Here is a 15,460-nt window from a genome sequence, read left to right on the forward strand (position 1 = left end):
CTAGGTGTCACACATTTCCAGGAGCAAGTACTCCGTGAAAGCCTGATAAAAGGTTATGGTTGGTATTCAGGATGTAAAAGTATGTCCTTCTCTCACATGACTCTAACGTGAAGAGTCTCACTGAGTTCTCTCAACAGTCCTCTTAACAGAACAGTATTTTTGCTGCAAAGGTGAGATTTACAGCGGAAAATCTACCACGTCCATGCTACAGATCCCTGGGTGTGAGGCTTCTCTTGAAACGGTCTGCCTGCAGCATGTCCTGATAAACCTTCTGGATAGGATTGCTGCCTCTCCTCTCATTCCCCTCCCTGCCTTTCCGCTGAGCTCACTCCTCATGTCACATTGGCAGCTCTTGCAACATGCCGTTGCTAAATAAATTGCCTAAATCTAGGCAATGCCTAAATAAATAAGCATTTTTAGCATTTTCAGTTGCGTTAATGACTAGTGTACATCTTATGCTCTTTTAAAATAAATACATACTTGGGATTTATTCTACAGACATATTTCCATCTGTGTCAAATGACATAAGTACGTCGCAGCACTGTTTGTAATACCTCGAGATCACTAGGCTGATACGCAGGTGTCCGTCTGTGGGGGCCTGGCTGACTGTAGTGTTGTTCTTCCATACTGTGCGATATTTAGGGGGCACAGAAGAACATGTGTTTATGTGCTGATGTAAGGTCTTGCAGATACAGTATTAAGTGAAAAAAGGGAGAGATAGAACATGTGGATTTTATGCTACCATTTATATATATATGGGGAGTTTTGTATTTATTTAGAGAGAGAGAGCGTGTGCGCATGAGCAGAGGCAGGGACAGCAGGAGAAGGAGAGAGAGAGATTCTTGAGCAGACTCCCTGCTCAGTATGGAGCCCAACGCGGGTCTCGATCTCATAACCCTGAGATCATGACCTGAGCCCAAATCAAGAGTTATGTGCTTAACCGAGAGAGCCACCCAGGTGCCCCCATTTATATTTTTAAAAAAGAGAAGTTATATATATTTCCTGGCATGCATAGAATATCTTTGGAGGCATACACAGTAAACTAGATTATATGCTCTGGGCAGAGGAACTAAAGTGACTTCACTGGGAGCCTGGGTGGCTCAGCCTGTTAAGTATCTGCCTTTGGCTCAGGTCATGATCCCAGGGTCCTGGGATCGAACCCCACATCCGGCTCCATGCTCAGTGGGGAGTCTGCTTCTCCCTCTCCCTCTCCTGCTCTCTCTCTCTTGCTTTCTCTCTCTCTCTCAAATAAATAAAATCTTAAAAAAAAAAAAAAGACATGTCACTGTATACCTTCCGTGCTTTTTAAATTTGATATCATATGAAGCTATTGCCTATTAAAAAAAATTTGTAATAATGAAAAAATAAAATGAAGTACCGTGCCTGAATGGGATGAAAAGCAGTTTGTTAAAAGTTCATATTGTAATTGTATCTGCAAGACCTTACATTCAATAACAAGTGGTCCAACTCCATTTCCATTCTTCCACATGAAATTTTTTTCACGTTGGGCTGGAGTTCAAGGATCATACTTGTGCACTCACAGGCGTGGGTGCACACGCGGTTCTCTCTGCCTGCAGCTGGAGAGCCAGTCTCAGATCCCCGTTCCCCCAAGCTTGCAGTGTAAGAACCAGACCTTGGTCACGTTTTGTTTTTGCGGCTCTGAGAATGTAAGATTAGCCTGGAGGTTCAGCAGCTCATTTACCATGGATAGCTTGAGGGTACCTTCTAAGCTGTGTGTGAAGAAGGTAAGATGGAACCTTCTCGATCTCACAGAACTGCCTATGTCAAAAAAAGTTAGAATTTATCCTCAGCCTCAGCAGGACAAATGTTTGTAACTGCTTTGAGCCACCAGTGTTTTCATTTCTTGGGCTGAGTGAATAAATCATGCAACTGTTTTCTCATAAGATTCTGGCTTCTCTCCGTCTCAGGGCAGGGTGCCATTCGCTGTGCCCGACAAAGTGCTGTGGCCGCAGCTGTGTGAGGCGCTCAACATGAAATTCAAGGCCGAAGTGCAGAGCAACCGGGGCCTGACCAAGGAGAACCTCGTGTTCCTGGCCCAGAAACTGTTCAACAGCAGCACCAGCCACCTCGAAGACTATAATGGCATGTCCGTGTCCTGGTCCCAGTTCAACAGGGTGAGGGACCCGCCGCCAGCTGCCATTAGACCAAACCTTCCAAACTAGATGCCTTCCCGAGGCTTCCTGCCCTGGGCATTTGTTCTTCGTGACTCTAATAAAATGTGCCCAGAGTAATAGGAAGCTCCTGAATACATGGAGAAGCACATAGATTTTTATGTAGAAAACTCGGTCTTTGAATATGTAAGTACCCTGGGCCTTGTATGTAGCTAGTGCGGTTTGTTTCCTTTATAAAGGAAACAGAGCAAAGCAAATGATAAGGTATCTCACAAGAAGTAAAGCTTTTGTGATCAGAAGTCCATGGCTCTTTCCCATTGACTCTCTGACGCTCCCTGCTGTGTAATCCTGCAAAGCCAGGCTACCACGGGACCCTCAGCCCGCAAAAGGGAATGCTGATGGAGGAGACTTCTCCAGCATCGGGTAATTGAGATGTCACCTGTCACATCTCTGACTTTAAATCCAGCTTTTGTTTCTTTGCTTACACCTCCACCCCCAGGTGTTTTAAATGCCCTAATTCAAAAACAGCAAAGAACGAGTCAGCCCAGATCCAGGTGAAGGTGGCAGGGGGGCCAGTGGGTCTTGGTAATTGCTCTGCTGTATTTTTCCCCTCTTCTCTCTTCCTCTCTATTCAGTTTTTTGACTGTAGGACCATTTGGTAAAACTCGGGCAGGCGTGTATACTTGTATGATTCTGACAGTGTAGATGTTTGTTTTCCATTTAATTTTTTTCAGTTTAAGTATATGCAGGCAATATTCCAGGTGTTACTCTTGGCCTTCTTGTGTTCACTGTTGTATCTCCAACCAGGAGAATTTACCAGGACGAAATTACACGTTCTGGCAGTGGTTCGATGGTGTGATGGAAGTGTTAAAAAAACATCTCAAGCCTCATTGGAATGATGGGTGAGAATCATCATTTCCTAAGTCAGCAATAGAGTATGAAGCTTTTCCTTCTGTGAAAACATCACATCTGTTTCTCCTCCTTTGGCCTTTGTGATCCAGGGCTATTTTGGGTTTTGTGAACAAGCAACAGGCCCATGACCTACTCATTAACAAGCCTGATGGGACCTTCCTGTTGAGATTCAGCGACTCTGAAATTGGGGGCATCACCATTGCTTGGAAGTTTGATTCTCGTGAGTTCCCTCCCTTTTTAGAACATATCTTGGGGGCGCCTGGGTGGCTCAGATGGTTAAGCATCTGCCTTTGGCTCAGGTCTTGATCTCTGGGTGCTGAGATTGAGCTCCGAGTCAGGCTCCTGGCTCAGCGGGGAGTCTGCTTCTCCCTTTCCCTCTCTCCCTCGCTTGTGCTCTCTCCCTCCCTCCCTCTTCCTCCCTCTCTCTCCCTTCCCACCCCCGTCTCGAATAAATAAAAAATCTTTTAAATGTATATGGGGGGGGGGTCTAGTTAGCCGCTTTTGTTGCAAAATTACTTCAACAAATGACTTATTGAGCACTAATTATGGGGTCGGTTCTGATGAAGGGCATGCAGATGGAGCACCATGACGCAGCAGGGGCTAATAAGGCAGCCAGCTTAAAATCATGGGAAACACAGTTACTGATTCTAAGCAAACTGGTGGAACCCTGAAGAGGCTACCTGTCATACAGCATTCTGTCCACAGTCTCAGCGGCTTCCCTTTTGAAATGTCCGCCTTCTTATTACCGAACCGTGAGCTTATTTCAGTGAAGAATTACTTGGATGAGTTGAAGTCATTAGGCTGGAAGTATTGTGCTATTTTAATTATTCATTTATCCTAATCAACATAAAGGGATACTTTTGTGCGGGGATCAAGGATTGGAGTCAATAAGAACTATTTCTTCTACAGAGGTATTGAAAACCATTTGAACTTGAAACTACCTGAGATCATTGGATCTCTAGGAAGTGCCGTATGCATTACCTGCTTATCTCCTCATGGCTTTTACAGACGGCTTGAACTACAACCTGTGGTTATTTTTTTTTTTTAGATTTATTCACATATTTAAGAGAGAGTGGAGGAGGGTAGGGGCAGAGGGAGAGAGCCCCAAGCAGACTCCTTGCTGAGCACAGAGCCCAATGTGGGGCTCCATCCCACGACCCCCAGATCACGACCTGAGCCAAAATCTAGAGTTGGATGCTTAACCGTTAAGACTGCGCCACCCAGGTGACCTACAACCTGTGGTTATTTTTAAACGGAGATCTTTATTGGGACAGTTTTCATGGAGAGCTTTGATTTATAGTATATTTCGGTTTTCATTCCTGTTCAGAAATCATGCTTAGAATGTGATTATTCTGTTTATTGTTCTAGAGGAAAGAATGTTTTGGAACCTGATGCCCTTTACCACCAGAGACTTCTCCATCCGGTCCCTGGCTGACCGCTTGGGGGACCTGAATTACCTTATCTACGTGTTTCCTGATCGGCCAAAAGATGAAGTGTACTCCAAGTATTACACGCCAGTTCCATGCGAGCCTGCTGCCGGTAACAGTGTTCGCATTCTTTTTTTTTTTTTTTTTTTTTAAGATTTTTTATTTATTTGACAGAGATAGAGACAGCCAGCGAGAGAGGGAACACAAGCAGGGGGAGTGGGAGAGGAAGAAGCAGGCTCATAGCGGGAGAGCCTGATGTGGGGCTCGAACCCAGATCGCCGGGACCACGCCCTGAGCTGAAGGCAGACGCCCAACCGCTGTGCCACCCAGGCGCCCCTACAGTGTTCGCATTCTGATTCGGTTTTGTGGTGATTTTAGTTTTCTTTTAGTTTTGTGTGTGTATGTGTGTCTATCTGTCTTGCGTGAAATCCTACACAATTAGTATTTATTTAGTTACTGGTGTTCGAGCATTATTCAGGGGAGTCGTAAATCCTGGACTGTATTCTTCAGTCATATCTGCTGCTGACCCCAAATACCAAATTGAAGGGAACGGATTGCTTTTATTATTTTTTTTCAAATTGTTTTTAAAACAAGCTTAGATCAAACAAAATTAGATAAAATTTGGGGCGCTTGGGTGGCTCAGTCGGTGAAGCATCTGCCTTTGGCTCAGGTCATGATCTCAGGGTCCTGGGATCGAGTCCCACGTCGGTCTCCCTGCTCAGTGGGGAGTCTGTTTCCCCTCTCCCTTGCCCCCTCCCCATGCTTGCTCTCTCTCTCTCTCCCTGTCTCTCTGTCTCAAATAAATAAAATCTTTAAAAAACAAAAGATAAAACTTGTTTTTCAAAACAGATGGTTTTATTGTTTTCTGAGCATAAAAGTATTCTGTATTAATTGTAAAATTTCCAGAAAAGTATGGAAAAGAAAACAGATATCACATAACATCTCTCGTCTAGAGATTAAATTAACCACGGTAGAAAATTCGGTGACTGTTGTCCCCGTTGGTGTAGATACGTATTCTTCATTCAGTCAGTCACCAGATGCTTGTTAGGTACTTCCTGTGCGGAGGTCACAATCTAGTAGCGGGAGGCGGACAACAAACAAATACATGTCTTTACTGATGGATGCTGTGAAGACAAGAAGCACAGTAAAGAGAGAGATGGGACAGGGAGGAGGATAGGGGTGGCGTTTCAGTAGAGTGGTCAGACAAGGTCTCTCTCGGGAGTTGCTATCAGCACAGAGCTGAACGAAGCGAGGAAGCTAGCCACACAAAGATCTAGAGAAAGCACCTTCTAGCTTCAGAGAAGTGCAAAAACCGTGAGGTTGGTGAGTTTGAAAGACTCCACGAGGGCCCAGGAGGCGAGAGCCGAGTGAGCTGGAAAGAAAGCATTGGAGGCGACAGCAGAGCAATAGGGAAGCCGGATGGTGTCAGGCTTGAGTTCAGTAAATGTTTTGGGTCATAGTATATGTATCATCTTTTGTGATCTGATCTTTTTCCCCCACTTAAAAATATGCCATAAGCAGAGTTGCAGGTCTGTAAATGAAATCTTAAAACAGCACTTTAATGGTTGCACAGAATTCCATCGTATGGTGGTTTGATGTCAGTTATTTGAGAGCCTTACAATTTAAGTTATTCGTAGTTTTCTGTTGTGAATTAATATCGAGATAACCGGGCACCCGGCTGGCTCATTCATTAGAGCACGCAGCTCTTGATCTCAAGATCTTGAGTTCAGGCCCCACATGGGGGTAGCTTTCTAAATACACACATACACTAACTAACTAAGATAACCCGGTGCATGCATCCTGTTCAACTGTTTCCCCAGGATAAACTCCTAAAGTAGAATTTGTGTCAAAGGGTATATATACCTTTTAAGCTTCTTGACACACATGTACAGAATCGCCCTCCAGAAAGGGGGTCTGTCCTCACTCCCACAGATGTCTGTTGGATTACTTGCTCTTCCAGCCCCTGCCAATCATAGATTCTGCTCACTGACTTCATGCTGATTGGCATAAAAATGATGTCTTAGTTCTTATTTTCATTTCTTTGATTCTAGGTAAGGTCACAGCATCTTTTCATCATAATAATAACAATAATAGTAACTAGAGTAATAATAGCAGCTAACATTTGCTGGGTGCTTACTCTGTCCTGGGCACTTTTCTGAGCACATTTTACGTACTATCTCGTTTAATTCTTGAAACAGGTGTGTAAGGTAGGTCCTGTGACTCTCCTCACTTTACAGATGAGCCTTTGAGGCAAAGAGAAGTGAAATAATTTGCCCAAGTCCACACAGCTAGGAAGCGACCAATCCAGGGTTTGAGCTCCAACAGTCTAAGCTCCAGAGTCTGAATTTCTTAACTTCCACATTACTGGCTATTTATATTTTTTCTGTGATGTTTGTATTCCCTGTTCATTTTTCTTTTGGAGTTCTGTTTTTTCCTAATGATGTGTAAGTATTTTTACGTAGTAAATAAGCCTTTTATATAGCAAACATTTTTCTCAATAGGTCATTGTTCTTCTAGCATTGAAGTTTTATTTTGCTAAAGTACAAAACTTGTATTTTCTATATAGCCCAATCCATCAACCTTTTCCTTTATAATGTCTGTCTTTCTTATCATGCCTTCCCACCCTGCAATGATGGTTATATTTCTTTTTTTTTTTTTTTAAGATTTTATTTATTTATTTGACAGAGATAGAGACAGCCAGCGAGAGAGGGAACACAAGCAGGGGGAGTGGGAGAGGATGAAACAGGCTCACAGCGGAGGAGCCTGATGTGGGGCTCGATCCCGTAACGCCGGGATCACGCCCTGAGCCGAAGGCAGACGCCTAACGACTGCGCCACCCAGGCGCCCCGATGGTTATATTTCTAAGTGGCAAAATAAGCCAGAGTTTTTTAGACTTATGTGTAATTTTGTTTTTTTTTAATATTTATTTTATTTATTTTATGAGAGGGAGTGGGGGGAGAGGGAGAGGGAGAGAGGGACTCTTGAGCAGACTCCCCACCAAGTGCAGAGCCTGATGTGGGGCTCAACCCCACAACCCTGCAACCATGACCTGAGCTGAAATCAAGAGTCGGATGCTTAACTGACTGAGCCACCCAGTCACCCCTAGATTTATGTGGTACTTTGGATTAAACCTATCATGGTTTCTTTCTGTTAGCACAGCTCTCTAGGTTAAGAATCTAGATTTAAGAATCTCTAGATTCTTAAATCCTATTTTTACAGCATTTCTTCGGTTTTTATTTTTTCTGCCAATCCATAAAATTCTCTATAAACAATAAAGCACAAAAAGCATGAAGTATTATAAAAAGGTAACTCCTGACATTTGAAGCCTTAGAAGCTGGTTAGGATAACAAGCCACTTGTGAACCATGTAGCATTTCACTATCTTGGAATATTTCACTGACAAGCTCCTCAAGTGATGGCACTTGACCTTAGTGCCATCTTCATTGTCTAGCATTGGTAGGACTATACGTGTGCCCGTACTCACATAGCCGGGAAACAAGACTTCATTCCTCGACTTCGGTCTCACTTAACTGGATTTTCACAGTCAGTCTGTTAGAAAGGTACCTATGGCTGACTAGACCACTCTTGGTTTTATCCCCTGGCCTCCCACATCCCAGTAGGGACTCGGCGGAGGGTGGAAGAGAGACACACCAGCGTTCTTCTTAACCAGCCATGGGGCACGGACAATATGGGATGAGTGACCATCAGATACGCCCAAATGCAGATGCGCCAGGAAACAGAAGAGCACACAGATACTTGAATGATACTCCCTTTCCCGAAGGAGGAGATACTCAGAGTCAGAGTGACTCCGGGGACCATCAAGTCAAATTCATTCCTCTCTTTGGTTTCTCGGTACAACCCCTGACAAGTGTTTGTACACCTTCCGCTTAAAGGCCTCTAGTGATTGGGAAATCAGTTCTTCCCAAGACAGCCCATTTCTTCTGTGGGCAGTTCTCATTATGACAGCATTTTTCTTCCTATGATTGAAAATTTAGCCTCTTCTGCTCTCCTCCTCATTTTGTCCCTGGGACACAAAGCAAATCCTGTCACTCTGCTGCATCTGTAACTTTAAACTTTTAAGATATTTTTTTCTTTTTATACTTAGTGTACGATTAATGCTTGGTTTAGATTTGTACTTAAGTGTATCTTTTTGTGGCTTGAAGAATTTATTAATACATCCAAGCCAACTTAGAAGATACCTTAACTTGCAGTTTGAGTATTGAGGCTTCTCCTAGGCCAGGTCCTCCTAACAGATTAAAATATTAAGTGCTTGTATCAGATTCTAAGACAGAATTAGGTGGTTGTGTCCTATCCTGAGAAAAGATGTGATTCTTAAGAGAGATTGCATTTTTATTTCACTGAGAACTTTGGTTCTCATCACGCTCCCCTCTCGGCAGCTAAAGCGGTGGACGGATACGTGAAGCCACAGATCAAGCAAGTGGTCCCTGAGTGAGTACCCAGGGTGCAGCTCTGGTCTCCTGCTGCCTCCTTTCTCCTCCCCCGGGCCCCCCTCACCCCTCACCGCTCCTCCTCCCACTCACAGGCCCTGCGTGGCCCAGCCCTTCCGTCCCCCCTGAAACCTGGCTCAGGAGAGGAAACTGGGCTTAGTCCCAGTGGGATCGGGACCCAGGGCCCCACTCCTGCAGCTGGAGTCCCAGGCCCAGTGGGCACTTTGTCCTTCCACGCCCCCAAAAAGGTGTAAAAATGCCCAGTGAGCTGCTGCTCTGAGGCCACTGAGGCTCTGTGTCTCCTGCAGGTTTGTGAGTGCGTCTGCGGACTCTGCCGGGGCCAGCGCCACCTACATGGACCAGGCCCCCTCCCCGGCCGTGTGCCCCCAGGCTCATTATAACATGTACCCCCAGAAGTAGGTGGTGTTCTCATGGGGCTCCGCGGGGAGGAAGTGGGCACCTGGCCTCAGGCTGGGCCCCCGGAGGGCTGGTGGGCAAAGGCACCCAGAGCCCCTGGAGGTCTGAGACCACCCAGGCCAGGCTCTAGCATGTACCCCGGTGGGAGAGTGGACCAGCAGATATAGATAGTTTAGAGTGGATTTGGGCAAATGTCATCTACTTGCCTCTCCCAAAATGGAGATTTTTCTTGTTCTGTGTAAGGACCAGATGGGCTTTAGATGTGGGGACAGCCAGGGTTAGAGGCAGCTGGGGTGGGTATTCTAGTTTGAGTCTGTCCAGATAGCAAAGGACTCTACTCTCCACCGTTTATATTGTGAATGTCTTTTCCCACGAAGCCTAGACGGAGGCGGTAGGCAGTCTCGGGCCACTCACCTCGTGGGGTTTGGGGCTTGGGCTGCTCTCTGCTGCTCATCATTTCCCTTCCCTTCATCTTTTCTCTTTTCCCTCGAAGCCCTGACCCTGTCCTTGACAACGATGGGGACTTTGATCTGGACGACACAATGGATGTGGCCCGGCGTGTGGAGGAGCTCCTAGGCCGCCCTATGGACAGTCAGTGGATCCCTCACGCGCAGTCGTGACGCCCCGTCTCTGTCTGCAGTTCTTCATCCTCGCCAGGGGAGTTACTCTTGTGGATGTTTTAATTCCATGAATCGCTTCTCTTTGGAAACAATACTCATAATGTGAAGTGTTACTACTAGTTGTGACTTTAGTGTTTCTGTGCATGGTGGCACCAGTGAAGGGCGTGTGTGTGAGTGTGTGAGTGTGTGAGTGTGTGAGCGTGTGAGTTTGCACGTTCGGCTGTTTCTCCCCCTCGCTGTGCGGAGTTTCGTTGCAGCATTGGGGCCACAAACAGAGGCTGTGGTTGTTTTAACCTTGTGCACAAAGGCGGTAGTTCTTGAAACCTGGAGCTTGGCCCTGTGTCTGTTCACGTAAGAGAAGGACGAAGGGAGCAGAAAGCACCTCCTCTTCGTGAGGTTTGTCACTGTGTCTGCAGTTGACAACCGGCACTGGCTCTGCTTGCCTTTGAAATGTAGAAACTGCCTTTTGAAAAAGAAAGCCGTCCTCCCTCCTTCCCTCTGCCCCCACCCTGTTCTCCCGGGTAGGGCTGGGTGATTGCTGGGACAAGGGAAGTCATGAGTTGTCCCATGGGTAGTGGCTGTTTAAATAACCCTTAACCCATCGACGCGCTCTCTCCCTCACCCCTCCTTCCACTCTGTGGAATTACCACTCAGCTCTGTGTGTGTATACACACGCAGACACGTGTGATGAACTAGAGAAAAGAGGGTCACGTAACCGTAGCTTACGGTGTTGATGTCCTCTGTGTCGTGCCCAGAGTGGAAGGCCCAGCCGTGACCCACAGGCGCTGAGAGAATTGCCTTGCTCCCTGGGGGACCTGCCCTCCGGTCTGCCCATCCTTCTGCCCCAGTGCGCTACCCCAAGGCTTCTTGATGACGGCTGTTTGCACATACATGGTGGTATTTTGTTTCTAAATTGAGACTTCTTGTTTTCCTCTTCCCACCCTCATCTGACATCACAATTCTTTCTTCCTGTGGCAGGTCCTGTGCCATTCATACCCAAGTCGCCTCGTTTCCCTTCACTGTTCACACAGGCTGTCTTGGGGGGGTGTGTGGCAGGAATGCAGTCTGAACCCAGGGCCAACATGTTCTGCGATGTCTGCCCACTTGGTGCAGGCTGCCGGGTGTCGGGCATTGGTAATTTGGGGAGATGCAGTCAGTGGCTTTCCTGGGAAGTTTAGTAAGCTGCAAAAACAAAACAGCTTCAGTGTAACATTGTCCACAGTTTCTTCCGTAGCTTCACATCAGATGGAAGGAATGGGCATGGCGGTCAGGTGGGAAGAGGGGGAAGCAGATATAGCTTTCGGGGTAGGCCTACAAGGTCACTCACCCCTGCGCCCCCTCTCCGAAAGAACCAATGACTGTACCCAGGAGAGAATGGCCCTAAAAACCTTATTTTTATACATGTGAGTAAATAAACAGATATTTTTTTTACAAAAATGATTTCTGAATTTATCAGTGTTTTGATGTTAAAGGAAAATATTCCTCTGTAGTAAATTATTTATTGGAAGATGACTTTTTAAAAGCTGCTGTTTGCCCTGGCTTGGTTTCCTACACTGATTTATTTTTCTATGCCAGGCAGTAGAATTTCTCTGCCTCTGAGAAGCAGGCCGACCCCTCCATGATACCAGCATTGACCTAGGATGCGGCTAAGCCCTTTACATACCCCTCAAGATTGGATTACATTTCCACCCGTGAGGACCGGAGCGTTGGGAAAGGGGGGAAAGGAAGCCAGACTGCTTTCCGACCCTTACCCGCCCGTCCCTGGGGCTTCACCAGCACACGCCTGTGATGCGTGCTGGGAGGTGAGCAGGCCTGCGGGGCGGGGACCCAGCCCCCCCGGAACACTGAGGGCAGAGCTCTCCCTTTACAGTCGGCACCAGGGCTGCGGGTCCTGGAAAGTGGGGCTGCCCCGCACGTAGGGGCCCCATGCTCGTACACTCGCTGCGCTGTCCTCCGTTTTCCTGAGGCTGTGCCTGTAGACGGGAGAGATTTTTGACCGAAAGGTGTGCTCGCTCTCTGCGTTGTATTTTCTCTTTTCTCCCTGTTCCTGCAAGCCACAAAAGACGCAGTGGCAAGTCTTGACCACCTCTGCCTCCCACTTGCTCCCAGACACACACACACACACACACACACACACACACACGCGCGCGCGTCATCAAACCGTTTCAATGTGTGGTATGTGCAGGGTTTTGTAGGGGGTGGGGAGACTAAAAGTGAATATAACTTAAAGTGGAAGTATACTTTTTATAATTTTTCTTTTTAAAACTTTGTGAAATTATTTCAGATACATATTTTAGTGTTGAGGCAGATTAGTATATAGCCACCAAAAAAGTATTGTGTACAATTTGGGGCAGTCACAAAATTGTGTATTTTATGTTACAATAAAAGCTTCCCCTGAAGGGACAATATTGAGTTCTGTTTTTATTTTTTTCCCTCAGGTGGTGAGAGAGGGTAGTTTTGATAGGGAAATATTCGAAATCATCGGTGTGACTGTGAGAAGCAGACCTAGTTGGGAATTGGCCTCAGAGAGTGTGTCATCAGCTTTGACGGTGGAGGGGGCATTTCTAACCCTCCTGTTCATAAGATGTCTTAAAAATTAGAACGATAGTCTGTATCTCCTGCCTGCTGACTCCACACCCTTCCCGTTAGAAGGCTGATCCTTGGGGCACCTGGGCGGCTTGGTCAGTTAAGCGGAGGGTCCTGCCTGCTCAGGGGGGGATCTGCTTCTCCCTCTCCCTCTGCCCTTCTCCCTTGCTCATGCTCTCTCTGTCTCAAATGAATAAATAAAATCTTTATTAAAAAAAAGAAAAGAAAGTTCATCTTTAAACTTCAGCACATTTCAAGTGCCCACCCTGCACCGGGCGTGGTATATGGGACAAGAAATCGTTCTGCCCGCAAGAGGATTATGGCTGGGGCTGGGGACGACAGCAACACCAGCAGTCAGGACAGGGTGTTGGCTCGTGCTGCAGTGAAGTTATCCTGAGGCCGTTACCGAATATAAGAGAACAGGGAGGAAGAGCACCAAGGAGCTTGAGCTGACCCCTGAAGAACACATAGGAATTAAGAAAGGAGAGGCATTCGGCCAGAGCAACTCGCGCAGGCAGAGGCCGGAGATGCAGGGCGGGCTGTGGCTGGACGGAGGCTGACGTGTGGTTCTCAGCCTAGGCGCGCTTCAGGATCTTTCGAGGACCGGTTCAAGCGCAGATCGCTGGGCCGCACCCCAGAGTTTCCTGGCCAGTAGGCCTGGGGTGGAGCCTGAGAGTCTGCATTTCTGCCAAGTTCCCAGGTGGCGTGAGGGCAAGGACCACGCTTTGAGAACTGGTGGCTGGTGAAGCCCGGTGTGCCGGGCCAAGAGTTTAAACTTCCCCCGAGCACGTTGGTAAGTGAAGACACCTTAGACTTGAAGCAAGGGGTAACCAGAGTGTCATTTTAGGAAATACTACCATGACAGTGTGTAGGATGGGTCGAAGGGCGGCAAAGGAGGAGGCCAGGGATGGGGGCGGGGGGGGGGGTGCTGTTTCAACAGTCTGAGCTGGAGGAGATGAGGTTCTAGACGATAATACCACAGCAGTGGCCCTGGGGCCTAATATACAGACATAGTGGCCAATGTTGGGGGGCAGGATCAGAGTCTAGAGTCATTTCTGGCTCAGGAAGTGATTGATATTCCAGGTTTCTGGCTCAGGAAGTAATTGACAGAGACGCTCCTCAGTAAGACGAGGAGGGGAAGATGTGGAAGAGGAGCAAGCTGGGAGGAGGGTTGGGTGCAAATTAGGTAAGTTGGAAGGTCCAAGGAGACCCGTGGTTGTGAAGTCTAAGAATGATCAGGGCTGGAGTGCCTGGGGGGTTAAGTGACTCTTGATTTCGGCTCCCATTCTGGTCTCTCCGGGTCATGAGATCAAGCCCAGTGTTGGGCTAGGAGTAAAGTCCACTTGAGATTCTCTCTCTCTCCTTCTGCCTCTGCCCCTCCCCCTGCTTGTGCTCTCTCTCTCTCAAAATAAATAAAATCTGTTTTTAAAAAAAATGATCGGGGCTGGAGCGCCTGGGTGGCTCAGCCGGTTAAGCGGCTTCCTCCAGCTCAGGTCGTGATCCCAGGGTCCTGGGATCAAGCCCTGTGTGAGTCTGCTTCTCCTTCCACCCCCCCCCCCCACTCATGCTCTCTCTCTTGCTCACTCTCTCAAATAAATAAAAATATTTTTAAAAAATGATCAGGGCTAAGAGATATGTAGGGATGAGGGGAGGGGGCATAAAGGAGCCGGGCTGTAAAACAGAGAACTTGGAACCCTCAAAGGAACTGACTCCGTTTGCAAGAGAATTTCCCGCTTAAGGGTTCTCTCGAAAACACTGGAGGTTGTGGTGAAAGGCAAGTGGCTGGAGAACAAGAGCTTCATCGGAGCTGGAGCCTGAATGGGGCTAGCTAGCGTGCTAGAGAGAGATGGGGAGAGAGACAGCAGAGAGGAGCTCTCTTGGGGTCAGAACAAGTCTCAAACACTGGCCATGAAACTGTCCCTTCGAAGACGCCTGAGCCTGTCCCATCATTTTATTGGATCGAATTTCCTCCGCAAAGCATGGTTGAAACGTAGACAGCAGTCAGCTCACACTGCGTGTAGCTCAACAGCTGGGTGTGGTCAGGGGAAGAGCCAGGTCTGTGAGAATCACTGTCACGCTAGGGCGACTGTGGACATACCCAAGTCCGGACCCCCTTACGAAGCAATATCGGGCTTCACGCAGTGTGTGGGGGTGGGGGGTGGGAAGTAGATAGACTCCCTAAAATGATCCAGCCACTCACCAAGCAAGGAAATAACAGTAACAAGCCCTGGAAAATTCACAAATAATGTGGAAGTTAATGTACCCCAAATAACGAACTGAGAGAAGATTTAAGTTGAGTAGTCGCACTTCACAATAAGCAAGCCAAAACTTCCTACAAAGCCACAGTAATCAACAGAGTGTGATATTGGCATAAGGATAGACATATGGATCAGTGGGCTAGAATTCAGAATCCAGAAGGAAACCCATGTGTTTGGAGTCAACTGATTTTGGACAAGGGTGCCAAGACCATGCAATGGGGAAAGAATAGTCCTTTCAGCAAGTGGGGCTGAGACAACTGGAGAGCCACATGCCAACGAATAAAGTTGGAACCTGACATCACATAACAAAAATTAACTCAAAATGGATCAAAGGCCTAACTGTAAGACCTAAAACTATAGGGGCGCCTGGGTGGCACAGCGGTTAAGCGTCTGCCTTCAGCTCAGGGCGTGATCCCGGCGTTGTGGGATCGAGCCCCACATCAGGCTCCTCCACTATGAGCCTGCTTCTTCCTCCCACACTCCCCCTGCTTGTGTTCCCTCTCTCGCTGGCTGTCTCTATCTCTGTCAAATAAATAAATAAAATCTTAAAAAAAAAAAAACCCTAAAACTATAAAACTCTTAGAAGAAACCATAGAAAGCTTCATGACTTTGGATTTGGCAATGATTTCTTGGGCTTGACACCATGAGCCACTTAAGATAA

At 47.2% G+C, this 15,460-nt stretch overlaps 1 protein-coding gene across 4 annotated transcripts in view; it reads left to right on the plus strand.

Annotated features, from left to right (window-relative positions):
* LOC123781849 (signal transducer and activator of transcription 5B) overlaps positions 1 to 12,361 on the plus strand; it is a 63,767-nt gene extending 51,406 nt beyond the window's left edge. For all 4 annotated transcript variants that reach the window (XM_045781593.2, XM_087854381.1, XM_045781594.2 and 1 more), the window contains 7 exons: positions 1,929 to 2,135; positions 2,940 to 3,034; positions 3,134 to 3,264; positions 4,413 to 4,583; positions 8,868 to 8,919; positions 9,227 to 9,334; positions 9,829 to 12,361. In XM_045781593.2, the coding sequence (XP_045637549.1) occupies positions 1,929 to 2,135; positions 2,940 to 3,034; positions 3,134 to 3,264; positions 4,413 to 4,583; positions 8,868 to 8,919; positions 9,227 to 9,334; positions 9,829 to 9,955 (891 nt within the window). In that variant the 3' untranslated portion in view covers positions 9,956 to 12,361. The remainder of the gene's footprint in view (positions 1 to 1,928; positions 2,136 to 2,939; positions 3,035 to 3,133; positions 3,265 to 4,412; positions 4,584 to 8,867; positions 8,920 to 9,226; positions 9,335 to 9,828) is intronic.
* The last annotated feature ends 3,099 nt before the right edge of the window (positions 12,362 to 15,460 follow it).

The sequence above is a fragment of the Ursus americanus genome, chromosome 23 (genome assembly GCF_024610735.1).
Source record: "Ursus americanus isolate L20-20 chromosome 23, mUrsAme1.1.p, whole genome shotgun sequence".
Lineage (NCBI taxonomy): Eukaryota > Metazoa > Chordata > Mammalia > Carnivora > Ursidae > Ursus > Ursus americanus.